The following is a 17,147-nucleotide window of genomic DNA, read 5'->3' as shown; positions in this document are numbered from 1 at the left end:
ATATGAACACAATTATGTATCAAGAAAAAAATGAGGGACGCCTGGGTGGCTCAGTCGGTTAAGCGTCTGCCTTCGGCTCAGGTCATGATCCCAGGGTCCTGGGATCGAGTCCCGCATCGGGCTCCCTACTCCGCAGGGAGCCTGCTTCTCCCTCTGCCTCTCTCTCTGTCTCTCATGAATAAATAAATAAAATCTTTAAAAAAAAAAAAAAAAGAAAAGAAAAAAATGATAAAAAGGTCCTATCTTTTATTATACAGTGGATTTCCTAAGTACTTCATTTTTTAAATATGTATGACTTTTGCCTAATTGAGAACAATTTATTTCATCAGAGGAAACTAAAAAGGGTTTTTCTTTCATTAAGTCACTCCTGAAAATCGTGGAACCTATTCTAGGTGTCAGTTGATAATTTGGCTCTTATTTGTGATGAGAAGGCTACTTTAAACACCATACATACTTGCAAATGTATCCTGTCTCTGATGAAAGAATTGGTATTGTCTGTATTTTAGAAATAGGGTCAGAATATTCAAAGAAGTGAGAGAAATTTCCTCTGGCTCTTTTCTACCCACAGCTATGCCTGTTCACCAGATCCTAGCCTTTTCTGAGAAGACAAATACCAAAGACTGGACAATGGCACCTGAGCTCCTCTTGCCTGAGTCCCAGGTGAGCTGTGCAATCCAGCTATTGAGGGCTGTCTTTTCCTGCTGCCCAGGACCCACACTGCTCAGCTCACAGGCATCTTAGCCCCAGTGTTCTCCCCGGGGAATCCCTTGCTTTTTTCCTTTTTGCCTTCTCACTTAAAAAAAAAAAAAAAAAAGTGGGTCGCCTAGGTGGCTCAGTTGGTTGGGCAACTGCCTTAGGCTCAGATAATGATCCCAGAGTCCTGGGATCAGGCCCTGCGTGCTTCTCCCTCTCCATCCCCACCCCCCTGCTCGTGCTCTCTTTTGCTATCTCTCTCTTTCTCTCTGTCTAATAAATAAATATTTTTAAAAATCCTTAAAAAAAAGAAAAGGTGTTATTAATTCCTGCAGTGCCCAGGGTCTACCATGGGCCAGATGGTAGGGCTGCTTCTGTAGTGCGAGTACTGAGCTGAAGCCCATTGTCTTCTTTAGAGCTTGTTGACATTTGAAGAAGTGGCCATGTATTTTTCCCAGGAAGAATGGGAGTTACTGGATCCCACTCAGAAGGCTCTCTACAATGATGTAATGCGGGAAAACTATGAGACTGTCATCTCTCTAGGTAAAGAATCCCTCGCATTGGGTAGAAGTTGAGTAATCTGTCATATTCTCTGCTTACTGGGAATGTTTTCCTCTGAGGCTGTGTTCCGATAACAGGTTGCTTCTCACCTAGATGGTATGTGGACAGGAAAAGGTGTATCCAGATCACCTGGGGAGCTTTGTCCAGGTGCACATGGTCATTTCTTGTCCTAAAATTCTTGATCCCTTCCTCCCCTCCAAATCTGCTCTTTTTTTACCTTTCCCATTCCCATACAAGGTACCATCATTTATCCAATCTGTCACACCAGAAAAATACAGTCATCCTTAGGCATAATCTTGCCATCACAACCCACTACTAATGCATCACTGTCCATTTGGCTCCACCTTCATAGTGTAGGCAGAGTGCAACCGTGTCTCATCCTTTTATTATTTTAATGTCCTGATCAAATCATGAAATTTCTGTGCTGTAAATCTTAGGATGTCTTCTCACACATTCAGAATAAAATCCGTATTCCTTACTGAGTTACCCAGGAGCCTATAAGATTGGTCTGCTACTCACCTTCCTGCCCTTGTCTTTTTCCACTGGTGTCTTTGTTCGGTCTTCTCTATCCACACTGATTTTGCTGTTGCTTGAACTCACCAAGCTAATTTCTACCTTTCCATTTCTTCAACTGGCACATTGACTTTGAGTTCTACATTTTTAAACACCCCTGATTTTTGCCGAACTCAAAACATTTTATATAATATAAGAAAAAGTAAGATTTCCTTTTACTGACTACATGAAAACTGAAGACAGTCAACTGGAGAATGATTTTGGGGGTTATTAGATACTCGATTCTTGTTTACTGTGAGAAGGCCACTACTAGATATCACTTAACATTTGTAAACATGTCCCATATGTACTAAAAGAAACAGGATCTTCTATATTTTAGAAATGAGGTAAGGATGTTCATAGACTGAAGTGACAGAAATTTTTGCTGGCTCTTTTCTACCCACAGCTGTGCCTGTTCACCAGATCCTAGCCTTTTCTGAGAAGACAAACACCAAAGACTGGACAGTGGCACCTGAGTTCGTCTTGCCTGAGTCCCAGGTGAGCTGTGCAATCCAGCTATTGAGGGCTGTCTATCCCTGCTCCCCAGGACCCCACTGCCCAGCTCACAGGCATATTAGTCCCAGTGTTCTCCCTGGGGAACTGGGCACCTCCTAGGCTGTTGATGATCCCTTGCTTCTTTCCATTTTGCATTTAAAAAAAAATGTGCTATTAATTCCTTGAATGCCCAGGGTCTACCATGGGCCAGATGGTAGTGTTGCTTCTGTAGTGCGAGTACTGAGCTGAAGCCCATTGTCTTCTTTAGAGCTTGTTGACATTTGAGGAAGTGGCCATGTATTTTTCCCAGGAAGAATGGGAGTTACTGGATCCCACTCAGGAGGCCCTCTACAATGATGTAATGCGGGAAAACTGTGAGACTGTCATCTCTCTAGGTAAAGAATCTCCCTCTCCCATTGGGTGGAAGTTGAGTAATCTGTCATGTTCTCTGCTTACTGGGAATGTAGTGCTCTGAGAGGTTGTGTTCCAGTAACGGGTTGCTTCTCAACTAGATGGTGTGTGGACAGGGGAAAGGTGTATCCAGATCAACTGGGGAGCTTTGTCCAGGTGCACACTCCATATGCTATGTAGATTTCTTGATTTATTTTTTCTCCTTCCCCAAATCTGTTCTCATAGAGCCCTCTTCTCAGTAAAGAGCATTCACCCAGTAGCTAAGAGGAAGGAATATACAGTCATCCTTTACTGTGATCTTGCTGTCCTACCCCATTGTAATGCATCACTGTCCTTTTGGTTCCACCTTCACAGTGTAGCCTGAGTGCAGCCATGTCTCATCTCCTTGTTCTGTTAGCGTCCTGGCTTAAGCCAGCAGCATGTCTAACCAGACTGACCTGGGTACTTTCTGACTGGTGCCCCTGCCTCTTGCCCTCCCTCCCTGTTTTCCACACAGCAGCCAGACGCTTTTAAAAACTGGTCAAATCGTGACATTTCCCATTTCAAACCTTATGATGACTTCTCATCACATTCAGAATAAAATCCACACCTTACTGAAGTGCTTAGGGTCTTCCAGGGTCTGACCCTACTCACCACCCTGCGCTCATCTGCTGCCACTTGTGCCCTTGCTCAGTCCTCTTGAGCCTCTCTGATGTTTCTGTTTCTTGAACTTGCCATGGTCATTTCTACTTTGCCCTTTCCTCTACCTGGCACACTTTTCTGCCACATGGCAGAACTCTCACTTTCACATTCCTGCTGCAATATCAGTTTTTCAAAGAGGCCTTCCATACTACCTCATCTAAAATAGCTTCAGAGAAACAGAATCTTTTTTTTTTTATATAAGATTTTATTTATTTATTTGACAGAGAGACAGCGAGAGAGGGAACACAAGTAGAGGGAGAGGGAGAAGCAGGCTTCCCGCTGAGCAGGGAGCCCGATGCGGGGCTTGATCCCAGGACCCTGGGATCATGACCTGAGCCGAAGGCAGATGCTTAACGACTGAGCCACCCAGGCGCCCCCAGAGAAACAGAACCTTAAATGCTGAGTTATCCTGCCTTAGTTTTCTTCAAAATATTTATTACGTGCTGACAACTTTATTTATTGCTGTTTGGTTGTCTCGTCCCACCAGAAGGTGAGATCCCATGAGATCAGGGTGCTTTGGCTTAATCACCACTATATCATTAGCCCAAAGAGAGTTCCTGGCACATTATAGCCAGTCAGTACATATTGTTTGAATGAATGAGTGATGAATACTTCCCCAACTTGGCGATGTATATTTAGAAAAGTTTCATTAAGTAATTCTGGTCTGTTTCTTCCATCTGGACAAGAACCAGTGAACTATAGGAGTGGGAGGAATCTTTCCTAGTCCAGTGTGTGGTGCTTAAAGGCTAAGTAAAAAGTAGGAGCACCTGGGTGGCTCAGTTGGTTAAACCTTTGACTCTTGATTTCAGCTAGGGTCACAATCTTATGAGTTTTAGATCAAACCCTTTGTTGGGCTCCGCACCCTGAGGGGAGTCTACTTGAAGATTCTCTTCCTCTGCCCCTCCCCCCACTTGTGTGCTTGTACACCTGTGCTTGCACTGTCTCTCTCTAAAAATAAATAAATGTATTCTAAAAAAAAAAAAAAAAGCTAAGTAAAAAGTTATTGTTGTCATCACAGGAATCACTAGTGCATATGATATGCAGCCCACTGATCTTCACCTTGCTCTGCTAGACTTGGGCTAATCCTAAGGAATTAATAGGACTAACCTGTATTCCCTGCCGACTCTGGGGTTTGGTTCAACATTGTTCAAATATAGGGTAATCTTGGTGGCAGAAGAGGGGCATTGTAGATGGATTCCCATGCCCTTTATCCTCTACATGGGTCCAGCTTAGGTTTATTTCTCCATCTCTACGTTGTGTATCCACCCACAAATGGAGTATAGTATAATCCTGAAACTGGATAGGAGAGTCCACCCATTTGACCATTGGGTAATGTACTGTAAACTGTCCTTTGCTCTTCCTGAAATAGTGTGGAGTTGGTGGACAGTTGTTGAGTTGCCAGTCCTTGACCTCCTTTTTTCCATTTCACAGCACTATTTGTGCTCCCCAAACCTAAAGTGATCTCCTATCTAGAGCAAGGGGAAGAGCCATGGATTCAAGGGCCCTTGGAGTTCAAGAACAGCCCTGGAGGGCTGCCTACAGGTAAATATACCATGGGAAGAGGACAAATGTGCCTTGATAGCAACCTTAGCATTTCAAATTCTGCATATCTATATTTTGTGAATCAGTAATCATTGGATTTTTCTCTCCATTCCTGTAGTTTTGCTTTGCTATACAGTTGGCTGATTGTTATGTTTATTCCCACAGGGTTAAAGGTCAAAACTGACATTGAAAACCATCAGCCTGTGTGTCTTTCTGACTTAGAAATACAAGCACCAGGAGACATAGTATCAAAAAAGACCCGAGTGAAAGTTCCCCAGAAAACAACAGGCAAAGAAAATCATGGTGAATCACACAGGATGGGGAAGTGGCATCAAGAGTTTCCAGTTAATCAAACAAAGGAACTTTCAATCTGGGAAGAAGAGCTGCAGAGACTTATGGATCTTCACAAGAAAGCCCGTGCAGTAGAGAAGCCTTTTACATGCCAGGAGTGCAGGAAAAACTTCAGACTTACCTCTGATCTTACTAAACACAAAAAAATTCACACAGAAGTGAAGCCGTATAAATGTCAACATTGTGGTAAGAGCTTTAGAGGGAAATCAGATCTTAATAAGCACATAACAATACACCAAGGAATAAAACCATATAAATGCTCCTGGTGTGGGAAAAGCTTCAGTCAAAATTCAAATCTCCGTACACACCAAAGAACTCACACTGGAGAGAAACCCTTTATGTGTTATGTATGTGGAAAGAAATTCAGTCAGAATTCCCACCTTAGTAAACACCGGAGAACCCACATGTAGCATAAGCATGAGAAACTTTAGCAGGCAGTCCAGCCTTCTTAAAAACAGAAATGCCACCACTGAACAGAAGCCTATCCAGTGTCCTAAGTCTGAAGAAATTCACCAAGTAGAGCTTAACCCTCAGGTTTATGAAAAATACAAAATTATGAAGCATGAATAATTCATCAATGGAAAATTTGGGGATATAAACATGTTTCTCAGAAAGGAATCAAGGTTGACTCTGCAGGGGGTGCATTAGTTCTGTACTAATTACAGTATTACTAATAAAACTTAAGGGAATTCCTAGCAAGAAAGGTGTTCAAAGAACATTCTGAGTAGAGAATGTACTATTTCATGATTATGCTTGGCAATTAGCAAATTCAGCTTCAAATAGCAAATACATCCATGAATTAGTCAGTCTTCTGTGATCATCATATTGTTGGTTTTACATTGATCTTCCAGCCACTTTAAACATGATAGAAACATTTGTAGCATGGTCTTCCAAAACAAGAAAGAATAACCTGCATGTTTAATTGGATACCATTGCCTTCAGGGTAGTAGGCTTACCAATTTCAAGAGCCCTGTGACACAAAAATGAGGTCTGTTAAGTTTTCCAAAAACCAAATTGGATTTTCTTCCTCTCCTTTGTCATTGGACACTGTTCCCCAAGTTGGATATCATTTGAGTTCATTCTTGAACATTTTAGCTCTTGATTCCTTTTAGCACCATTTTTACTGTGATGAAATGCTGTTTACTTCACCACTAGAGAATCTGCAAGAAGTAACTGTAGTAACTTACACCTCTCATTGGTGGTGTTTGATAGAGGAAAACATCAAGATCATATGGAAACGGGTTGGAATTTTTAGCCATGGATTATGTATTACATGTAAAGAAGATTGTCTGCAATAAAAGAAACGACATTTTCTCCCCTCAGTGTCAACCATAAATATTAGCACTTTACTGGGACCTAAATGGATATTTATGGAAGTTCAGGATCAAATCAGGTTTTTGTTTGCTGGCTTTTTAATTTGGCTTTCATTTATAAGAACAAAGAGGGTTGTTTCAAAACTGGAGTGTGTGCTGCAGGCAGGATGTGGTTCACTGGGTGTGGCAAAAGATTGGGTTCCCAAGAGGAAAGGTTTGGGAACTAATGCTGAGTGGTGGACGAGGATGGGTGACTCTACGTTCACGTTGGTTGTCTTACACTGTAAACTATTATTAAGCAGGCAGGGTCTGCCTGTCTCTACACAGCATTTAACAACAGCCTTAGCTGATAAATGATATAGATGGCTGAACATCTCTCCGGGCTGTGGATCTTCTTAGAACTCCTACCTACAGCAGTGACATGTGTTCCTGTTAGAGCTTTTAGGTTGTATCAAGAAGGGGGTTGAAGGGGGTTAAATGATTTCTCCCAAATACCTTATAAACGATGAAGTTAAGGCTCAGATACGGGACTTGTTCAAGACCCTATTGCCAGTGGGTCCGTTGGCTGCCAGCTAGCTGCATCAGGGAGGTCTGAAGGCAGGGTTAGCAGGGTGTGTACGTTATCCCTGCAGGACCAGGCTGAATGACATTGTGTTGTATCTACTTCTAACTTACAAAACGTTCTTGTGGCTTGATTGGTTCCCAAAACACTTAGGTCTCCATGTGTTCTGTGAAAGAGAGAAAACTGTTTCAACTCAGGGTTATTCTAGGGACTATAGGGATTGATGAATGAAAGGCACCTCACAGCTTGGCCAGTGGTAGATGCTCAATCAGTGTGCATTTGCTTCCCTTTCCCCTGTTCCCCAGTGATGTGCTGGGCAGACTGACTGCAGTAAGAAAGCAGTTGTGTTTATGGCTATTTTCAGCTCCTTTCAGGAGTTGTGCACTGCTGGTGGTGATGTTGCTCAGTTGATTTGGTCCTTGGCCTCAGTACTTTATGGTGTAAGTCACCTGAGCTGTGGATCTGGTGCTCTCAGCAGGATTTTGTTTTCTTCCCGAAGATGAACAATATCAAGTATTATTTCTTAGGCACAGCCAACTTTAAAAGCTTTCGTCTGCATAGCTTTTACCCATCACCCTCATCCTTAGGCTTCGGGTACTCTGTCTCATCCCAGGATACATGTGGACATCTTCCTGGTGCTACATTCATTCAATTTCATGGGGGCCTTTTACGTGCCCAGGAACTGTTTCGTCTAGACTGAGAATATAGTGGTGAATAAAAGAGCTAAAGATAGACCCTCACAGGACTTATAGTCTAGTGAAGAGTATAAAGAAGACTGGTTATAGTTTTCTGCTTGCAGTTTAGGGTCTCATGAGATAGTTGAAGGTAATGGGTTGTGAGCAGAAGCCCCACTTCTGGGCTGAAGCCTTTGTTTGTGCAAGACTCTGTGGTGTCCTTCCTGCCTCAGTCATAAAAGTCCAGCAGAAACTGGGGCCACAAGGTCAAAGTAGTCTGGAATGCTGAGCCCTCCTCCCCACCTCCCCCCTCCATGGAGAGCCATTGTCCTGGAAAGTCCCCCAGACCTGTGATGGACTTTATGGGAATGAGAAATAAACTTCTGTTAAACTATTGAGATATTGGTGTTGTGTGTTTCTGCAGCATAACCTGGCCTGTCTACATAGACACAGCTATTCTACTAGAGCTCTGGAACCCTTTCTGTGTCAGTCCGCGTGGACTTTAGCCCTCAGAAGAGATCTGCCTTCCTGTAGATGCTCCACTGAGCTCCTGTAACACTGATAGGCACACTGAGGAGCTTACAAGACTAGGTGATAGGAAAGAAGGACAGATTTTTTTACCTGAGACAAGTCCAGGTTGGTTAGTTTTTCAAGTGGACAAAGCAACCATCGCCCCCTCTCTGGCTTCATTCCCCTTCTCTTGCTCTCCCTCTGTGCTCCACTGCTTTTGTACATAAAGATGTGTTTCTATTGATCAGTGGGCTACAGAGAGGGTAGGGGTTACCTTTTTTTCCTCCTGTGAGTGCAGTAGACTTTAAGCATTCGTTTGTTAACTACCCCTCTCATACCTTCTGCGAGTTGGCCTCAGAAACAGGACATAGGGCAGAAGCAGATTTGTCCTGATCAGTGTAGAGAGGAAGGGGACTGCCCTCTTGGACTAAGAGGTGGTAGTTGGGAGGAAGGTCATGCAGGAAAGCAGGAGCAGGACATTGCAGTTGAGGAGTGAGAAGCCTCTGTTGGGAATGTCTGCATAGCCAAGAACCAGCAGTACAATGTTCCACAACTCATGCTTGGAAATTAGGGGGTAGACATGTGGACATTGGAAGAAGGAATTTCTGTAGCCTGTCAAAGGGATGAGAGCAGACTACCAAAAATGCAACATAAAATCAAAATCTATTTAGGCTTGGTTTCTTTTTTGTTAAAGATAATATTATTTCAGAGAGAGAGAGTGCGAGAGTGCAAGCATGAGCAGGGGAAGGGGCCGAGGGAGAAGCAGACTGCCTGCTGAGCAGGGAGCCGGGAGCCCGATGTGGGGCTGGATGCCAGGACCCTGGGATCATGACCTGAGCCGAAGGTAGCCGCTTAACCTACTGAGCCACTCAGGCGCCCCTATTTAGGCTTGGTTTAGAGATGAAGTACAACACACAACCGTAAGTTTAGCCTGAAACGTTAGTATTAAAGTTCTCAGAAATGTCTTTTATAACCAAATGATTCTAGGACAAACCAGAAGGTGCTTCATTTCAGGTGGTTCAGATAGCAGCCTTACAGTGGCTCCAAGCTTGGTTCCGAGAACTGGAACAGTGACCAGTGTAACCCTGAAATCCTCTCTGCACTGTGCTAAGTGGCCACAGTGTGGGAACTGTGCCAGACCCAGAGTTCTCCCCACCCTTAAGCAGACTGCATCTGGAACCTCAAGCTGATCTTGAGAACCTCCACTGTCTTAGCTGGAGGGGAAGCACAGGAGGAGAGCTTGGAATCAAACTAAAAGTGCTAGGGTTGATCAACTTTTGGAACCATGAGAAGAGTGTCTAATTCCCCTGGAAAGCTTGAGAGCAGGAATGCTAAGCAGCCTTTTCGATCCAGCTGGACAGTTGGGATAACACAGAAGGTTTGAATTCCGTAAAGGATTTTCTAAACATTCATTTGAGTCACTCCACAGACAGGAGTTTACTGACCACCCTCTGCATTTCCTGGCCAGTTGCACTCTGATGTAATGGGTCAAGACCGCCTGTTACTTTCCTCTCTGGGTTTTACCCTCTGTTGCTTAGAGTGGATTCTTTGCTGAAGGGCTCACATTGCTTCTGTGGGTTCTCACCTGAATGGAGTCTCTGGAGTGCTCTCAAGTAGGAAGGCTGAGCCTTTGTTCACACCTTGTGTTTCCAGGGTTGTTTGCAAAACGTATTTGGACAAAAGTGTATTATTGTTACTAAATCTTGTCCACGTTTGTCACCTTTATCATTTCTTTCTTGTGTGGGTTTAGTGGGGAGCAAGGCTGGAGTACTCTTGAAGCGTCTGCCGTGTGGCTTATGTGCAGTGTTTCCTGCATGTGTGAATTCCCCAGTGGGCAGTGGTACCAGGCTATTGTGAAATGTTTTCTGCAGCCCAACGTTTTTGAGGCTTTTCTCCTGTGACCCACCCGACCCACCACATCTGAGAACGCCTGCACTTCACTTTAAAGCAGTCACCCCATCTCTCATGAGAGGGATCAAGCACGCTGAATTTCAGATTTAGCTAAACTGTCAGAGTTGCTTCTCACTTCCATCACAGCAGGACGATGACTTTGGAGTTGCACTGATCTTGGCACTAACACAAAACAGCAAGCTTTATAGTATTTAAATACTCTGCACCTTTAAGGGAAAACTTAATAATAAAGCTTACTGTTGAATTTTTTTAAACAAATGATAGATTTCTGGTATTATAATTTTCACACTAAGTATTTTCCCACCATGTTTATGAACAACTGAACAGTGTCAGGGCATTAGAAGAAAAAAAGTGAAGGATCTTTAATATTAACAAGGGTCAAAGTAAAATGTGTTTAACTTTAGTGAAGTTTTCTTTAAAAATATTAGTAGCTTAAGGAGCAATAGTTTATGGTGGAGAGTTAGGAATAGGTTTTTTAAAACATTTCCTTCATCCTTTAGCTATGGTGGGGGAGCATTGATCCTCATTAAAGCTATTTATCATCCTTAAAGGAGAAGCTTGTATTGCCCATCTTATTCTTTCAGTGAAGAGGCGCTTTTGCAATATTCAGTTCTGTGAGCCCTCTAAAACTCCCACATTTTAAAATCCAAACTTGCACAAGGGCTCTCTCTTCCTTTTACTCATGTACCAGTCATATCTGCTCTTCTCACTCTCAGCACTGTGTATATTTTCATCATAGCATGTATCACCACTTAGAGTTATTTGGTTTGTTTACTTGTTTTTGTCCATTTTCCCCCACTAAAATGTAAGCATGAGCAGGGCAGGGGCTGTGTCTTGTGCAGCCTTGAGTCTTCAGTGTCAAGCACAAGACTGACACATTATCATACATAATAAACACAATGGAATATTACAAAGGAGGGAAACTGCCATGGCCCCCTGCACACTAGCTTAGTTTACTCAGAACATCCACTGGCTCAATAATCTTCCTTCTTGAGGTATCAAATGCTTCATTGATTGTGATGACCATGAGTCCTTGTCTTGCTCTTTACCAGAAGAGGTGGAAGAAAAGAACATCAAGTCCTCTGAAGGATCACACATAGTATTAAATGTGGGAACCTATGCATATACAAGGCTATCATTTTATCCACAGGAATGCTCAAACTCAAAGCTCAGGGATCTTCACCCTGGAATAGGAAGACTGGATTCCATGTACACTGCAGGAAAATCACCTCCATTCAGGTTGCTTCTCTGGGCACCCATCCCTGCAATGTCTGCGCTCTAGCATTTGCCTTGCTGGTAATAAGGGCCTGAATGCTCACATAGACCTGGTGGTCTTGCAAGTACTCAAGCCTCTCCTGCTATGGAGGACATAGATAGAAGGATCTGGAAAGGACCTTAGAAATCTAGCCCTGTCAGGGTGCCCCAAACCGGTACTCAGAAAACACTGTCTGTGAGACTTGCAGAGATGTTCCATGAAAAAAAGTATTCTTCATCCAAGTAAATTTGGGGACAATGGGTTAGAATAAAGTGAATGTTTTGTTACAGGAAGATTTCTCAGAGCATTTATGTTTAAATGTGTAGCGTGAAACTCAGGGTGGGGGGTAGTCAAAGTAGAGGAGTGTAAGCATACAGAATACCAGCCCTGTTTGACTGTGGAGGCCCTTGTGGTGGGGCTTTTGTGTGCAACACTCTCACCTACAACTCTCAAGAGTGTTTTTGGAACACCAGTTTGGGAAACACAGACCTAGTTAATCCTTTCACCATTATTGAAAGCTGGGAGAATAACTGATTTAGTAGGACAAAACTAGTTCCCACAACACATGACTCACAATTTATCATCCTTTTCCCCCATACCACACAGTTTCTCAGTTAGTGGGACAGGCATCATTATTACATAGCTTTGGAAGCTGAAGCTTCGCATCCCATGCTACCTATTGCAGACAGTAGACTAGGACCTGTGCATCCTCCTTCTAGGATATGACTTGGAGAATTCTCCTTTGCAAGAGCCTGGCAGAAGAATTCACTTCTCCAAGTTCAACATGAGCAATTGTGTTCGGCATCTTCTATAGCTATTAGAAGATCCAAATGTTTTAGCAAGAACAATCTCAATAGCTTCCAACATCTGCCATGGCAAAGAGTGCTTTGCAAATGGGATTGGATAATGGCACTTCAGTTTTACAGAGGGCATTGATACCAGGTTATGGTGAAGGATCAATCCAGTATAACAACTTTCAACTTCAAAGCTCATCTTACAGGATCTCATCTATGCTACTTGCCAGGAGGGGTGAAGAACAGTGATCATCTGAGAGGTATATAAGGCAAATGTCAGGAAGCAATTGTCTTAAGTTGTGTTAGAGAAGATGCAGGGAGAAAACTGGGGGTTTCTGGTTCCTACTTCAGATACAACAAAGTCCTTTGATTATGAGAGCTCCAGGAAGAAATCAAATTCTTGTCCATGCAGTTGGGGAACAGAATTTAAGAATCAGGGCTCCTGGCTGACTACTTATTATGCATTCTTCCCCTTCAGCTGAGACAGCCTGCTGGATCTCCATTCCACCACCATCCTGACCACTCATATCAGTGCTCACCGTTTCAGAAGGAAGAGGAGAGACTGGGGCAGTGACATCTAGGGAAGTGCTATCTGGACTAAATGTTGATCTCTTACGTGTCTCTCCAAGGGCTAAAAATCCCTTCTTAGGAGTGGTGTCTTGTTCTCAGAAAGAACCCTAATTTTTTCTCTTGGATAATCCTGAAGAGTTAACCAGAATGCTGTGTCCTCCAAAATCATTTCTTGTTCCTGTACACAGTCTGAGGCCTGGAAACAGCCCCTCCTCTAACCACACTGAGGCTCAAAGGGGTCTGAGACGTGTAGGAGAGTAACAGGAACAGCTGTGCCATTTTGCATTCCCATCAGCAATGAACACAAGTTCCTGTTCCTCCACATCTTTGCTAGCAATTGTTTTCAGTGGTTTTGGATTTTCACCATTCTGATAGCTGTATAGTGTTAAGTTGTTTTTATTTGCAGTTCCCTAATGACATACGATGTGGAGCATCTTTTCATCTGTGAACCTTGTTTGGTGAGGTGCCTGTTGAGATCTTTGCCCATTTTTATTGGGTTTATTTTCTCATTTTTGCATTTTAAGAGTTCTTGACATAATTCGTATAACAGTCCTTTATCAGATATGTCTTTTTCTTTTCTTTTTTTTTTTTTTTAAGTAAGCTCTACACCCAATGTGGGGCTTGAACTCACGATCCCAAGATCAAGAGTCCCATGTTCTGGGGCCCCTGGGTGGCTCAGTCAGTTAAGCATTTGACTCTTGATTTCAGCTCAGGTCATGATCTCAGTATTGTGAGATTGAGCCCAGCGTCAGGCTCCAGGATGGGCATGGAGCCTGCTTAGGATTCCTTCTGTCCCTCTCCCTTTGCCCCTCCCTCTCCCTCCCTAAAAAAAAACAACAAAGTCTCATGTTCTACTGAGCCAGCCAGCACCCCTATCAGATATGTCTTTTGCAATTTTTTTCTCCTAGTCTGTGTCTTCTAATTGTTTGACAGTGTCTAATTGTTTGGCAGTGTAGAAGTTTTTAATCTTAATGAAGTCCAGCTTATCACTTATTTCTTTCATGAATGGTGTATTTAGTTTTGTTATCCAAAAAGTCATCACCAAACCTGAGGTCATCTAGGTTTCCCCTTATATTATCTTCCACGAGTTTTATTGTTTTGTATTTTACATTTAGGTTTAGAATCCATTCTTTTTTAAAGATTTTATTTATTTGTCAGAGAGAGCAGAAGCAGAGGGAGTGGCAGGCAGAGGGAAAAGCAGGCTCCCCGCTGAGCAAGGAGCCCCATGTGGGACTTGATCCCAGGACCCTGGGATCATGACCTGAGCTGAAGACAGGCGCTTAACTGACTGAGCCACCCAGGTGTCCCAGGTTTAGAATCCATTTTGAGTTAATTTTCTGAAGGGTATAAAATCTGCATCTAGATTTCATTTTTCTTTTTCTTCCTTCCTTCCTTCCTTCCTTTTTTTTTTTTTTACATGTAGATGTCCCCTTTTAACACCATTTGTTGAAAAGACAATCTTTTCTCTATTTTAGTGTCTTCAGTCATTTGTGAATAATCAGTTGACCATATTTATGTAGTTTTATTTCTGGGCTTTCTATTTAGTTCCATTGATCTATTTGTTTATTTTTTCACCAATATCACATTGTCTTGTAGGTTGAGAGTAATTCAATGTTGGGTAATGATAGTCCTCCAACTTTGTTCTTTCCATATTCTATTGGTTATTCTGCGTCTTTTGGCCATATATATTTTAAAATCATTTCATCAACATCCACAAAATAACTTGCTGGGATTTTTATTGGGATTCCATTGAATCTACAGATCAGGTTATGAAGAAATGCCATTGAACAATACTGAGTCTTCCTATCCATGAACATGGAATCTATCCATTTATCATTTTTTTATCTCTTTCATCTTGTAGTTTTCTTCATACATATTTTGTACATGGTTTTGGTATTTACAAGATACACAAACCGTCTTATTATTTTATTAATGTAAATGGTATTTTGTTTTTAATTTCAAATTACAATTGTTTATTGTTAGTGTATAGGAAAGTGATTGACTTTTGTTTAGTAACCTTGTCAAACCTGCAACTTTGCTACAAATGCTTTATTAGTTCCAGGAGGGTTTTTTTTTTTTCAAGATTTTACTTATTTATTTGACAGAGAGAGACACAGCGAGAGAGGGAACACAAGCAGGGGGAGTGGGAGAGGGAGAAGCAGACTCCCCACTGAGCAGGGAGCCCGATGCGGGGCTCGATCCCAGGACCCTGGGATCATGACCTGAGCCGAAGGCAGACGCTTAACGACTGAGCCACTCAGGCGCCCCAGTTCCAGGAGTTTTTTGTTGTTGTTTTTTTTGGGTTTTACACATACATGATCGTGTCATCTGTAAACAAAGACCGTTTTATTTCTTCTTTCTCAATCTGTATACCTTTTATTTCCTTTTTTTGTCTTATTGAATTACATAGGGCTTCCAGTATGATGTTGAACAGGAGTGGTGAGAGGGGACATTCTTACTGTGTTCCTGATCTTAGTGGGAAAGCTTCTAGTTTCTCACAAGTAAGTACAATATTGGTTGTAGGTTATTTTGGCAGTTTTTTTTTTTTTTTAATCAGGCTGAGGAAATTCCCCTATGTTCCTAGTTTGCTGAATTTTTTATCATATATCAGTGTTGGATTTTGCTAAGTGCTTTTTCTGCATCTATTGATATGATCATATGATTTTTATTCTTTAACCTGTTGATGTGATGTATGACATTTTAATTTATTTTTTATTATTGAACCGGCCTTGCATACCTGGAATAAGTCCCATTGTATAATTCTTTTTTTTTTAGGATTTATTTATTTTAGAGAGAGAGAGACCGAGCACGGGGCGGGGGGAGGGGCAGACAGAGAGTGAGAGAGAATCCAAGCAGACTCCATGCTGAGAACAGAGCCTGATGCAGGGCTTGATATCATGAGCCTGAGATCATGACTTGAGCCAAAACCAAGAGTTGGACACTCAACCAACTGTACCACCTAGGCACCTGGACTGTGTTATTCTTAATATACATTGTTGGATTTGATTTGGTAGTATTTTATTGAGGGTTTTTAAATTGATATTCTTGAGAGATACTGATTTGTAGGTGTCTTTTTTGTAATTTTTTTCTGGTTTTTGGTATTATGGTAATGCTTGCCTCATAGAATTCCTCACCACTATTCCCATCCACTCCAGACACTGCTTGTCCTTTCATTTTTCATTAAGGCCATCTTTCACCTCTACAGACTATCCAGGTCTCTGTTCTCTGACCATAGCTTTACATCTGTATTTCAGTTTTAGAAGATGTCTTTCAATGCCCTCTATTCTATTGTATTGGAAACTTTACATGTGGAGAGTTTAGCAGACATTTGTTGACTGCCTCTTAACATCCATTTTCCCTTTCCTCTTTCCCAAAAACACTTATTCTATTTGGAGATCTGTGAGCTTCCTGACCCTGATTTCTAGGAGTGAAGAATGTGACCTAACCTAAGTTAATAAAAGAGGATTCTACCTCCATGGTTGGAAGATGGCTCAGTGTTAAGCATATGACCTTAAACTGGTCCCATCAGACTTTTGTTGAAAATGCTAGTACAAATCCAGCTCTTGCTGGATGATACATGTAACCCAGTGGTTGTTAGCAGTCTTCCTGAAACTAGGAGAAATGTGAGCCTTAGATTGAGACCAACTACCATAGAAGGCAGAGCAGAGTGATATATATTCAGTCCTGGTGACACCATTGAGCTGTAGGATCAAGCATCACCGGATACCTCAAACTGCCCTTGCCTTTTTAGCTACACGAATCTATACATTTCCTTTTATTGTTTAAGCCAGTGTAAACTGGAGTTTCTGTTCTTTATAACTGAAAGAATCCTAATACATAGAGAAATAACTGATATATAGATGTAGGAGATGAAGAATCCTTTTACATACACCTATTTGAAATTTTCCATTATGGAAATTATTAAACATACATGAAAGAGTAATATGATGAACCCCTGTGTAGGCTTCAACATTTTGCCAATCTTGTTTCATTTATCCCCTCCAGTTTTTTTGTTTTGTTCTGTTTTTATTCTATTAGTTTTGTTAGAGTTTTTTGTTTAGGAGTATTTTTATTTTTTGTTCTATTTATTTATTTTTATTTTTAAAAAAGATTTTATTTATTTATTTGAGAGAGAAAGAGCACAAGCAGGGGAGGGGCAGAGGGAGAAGCAGGCTCCTGCTGAGCAGGGAGCTCAATATGGGGCTCGATCCCAGGACCTGAGCTGAAGGCAGACGCTTAACCAACTGAGCCACCCAGAAACCCCTATTTTTA

At 42.0% G+C, this 17,147-nt stretch overlaps 1 protein-coding gene across 2 annotated transcripts in view; it reads left to right on the top strand.

The window, feature by feature from the left end:
* LOC118534641 (zinc finger protein 75D) overlaps positions 1 to 17,147 on the top strand; it is a 33,110-nt gene that overhangs the window by 2,654 nt on the left and 13,309 nt on the right. Inside the window, exons 3-8 of one of the 2 annotated variants that reach the window (XM_078074918.1) lie at positions 569 to 660; positions 1,110 to 1,236; positions 2,213 to 2,304; positions 2,570 to 2,696; positions 4,825 to 4,935; positions 15,286 to 15,376. In XM_078074918.1, coding sequence (XP_077931044.1) covers positions 569 to 660; positions 1,110 to 1,236; positions 2,213 to 2,304; positions 2,570 to 2,696; positions 4,825 to 4,935; positions 15,286 to 15,299 — 563 coding nt within the window. In that variant the 3' untranslated portion in view covers positions 15,300 to 15,376. Of the gene's footprint in view, positions 1 to 568; positions 661 to 1,109; positions 1,237 to 2,212; positions 2,305 to 2,569; positions 2,697 to 4,824; positions 4,936 to 5,100; positions 5,837 to 15,285; positions 15,377 to 17,147 lie in introns of those variants that run through there. The other variant, XM_078074917.1, reaches the window with a different exon arrangement.

This window comes from Halichoerus grypus, chromosome 6, assembly GCF_964656455.1.
Source record: "Halichoerus grypus chromosome 6, mHalGry1.hap1.1, whole genome shotgun sequence".
NCBI lineage: Eukaryota > Metazoa > Chordata > Mammalia > Carnivora > Phocidae > Halichoerus > Halichoerus grypus.
The sequence above is the reverse complement of the archived record's forward strand: the minus strand, read 5'-3'. Positions and strand labels throughout refer to the sequence as shown.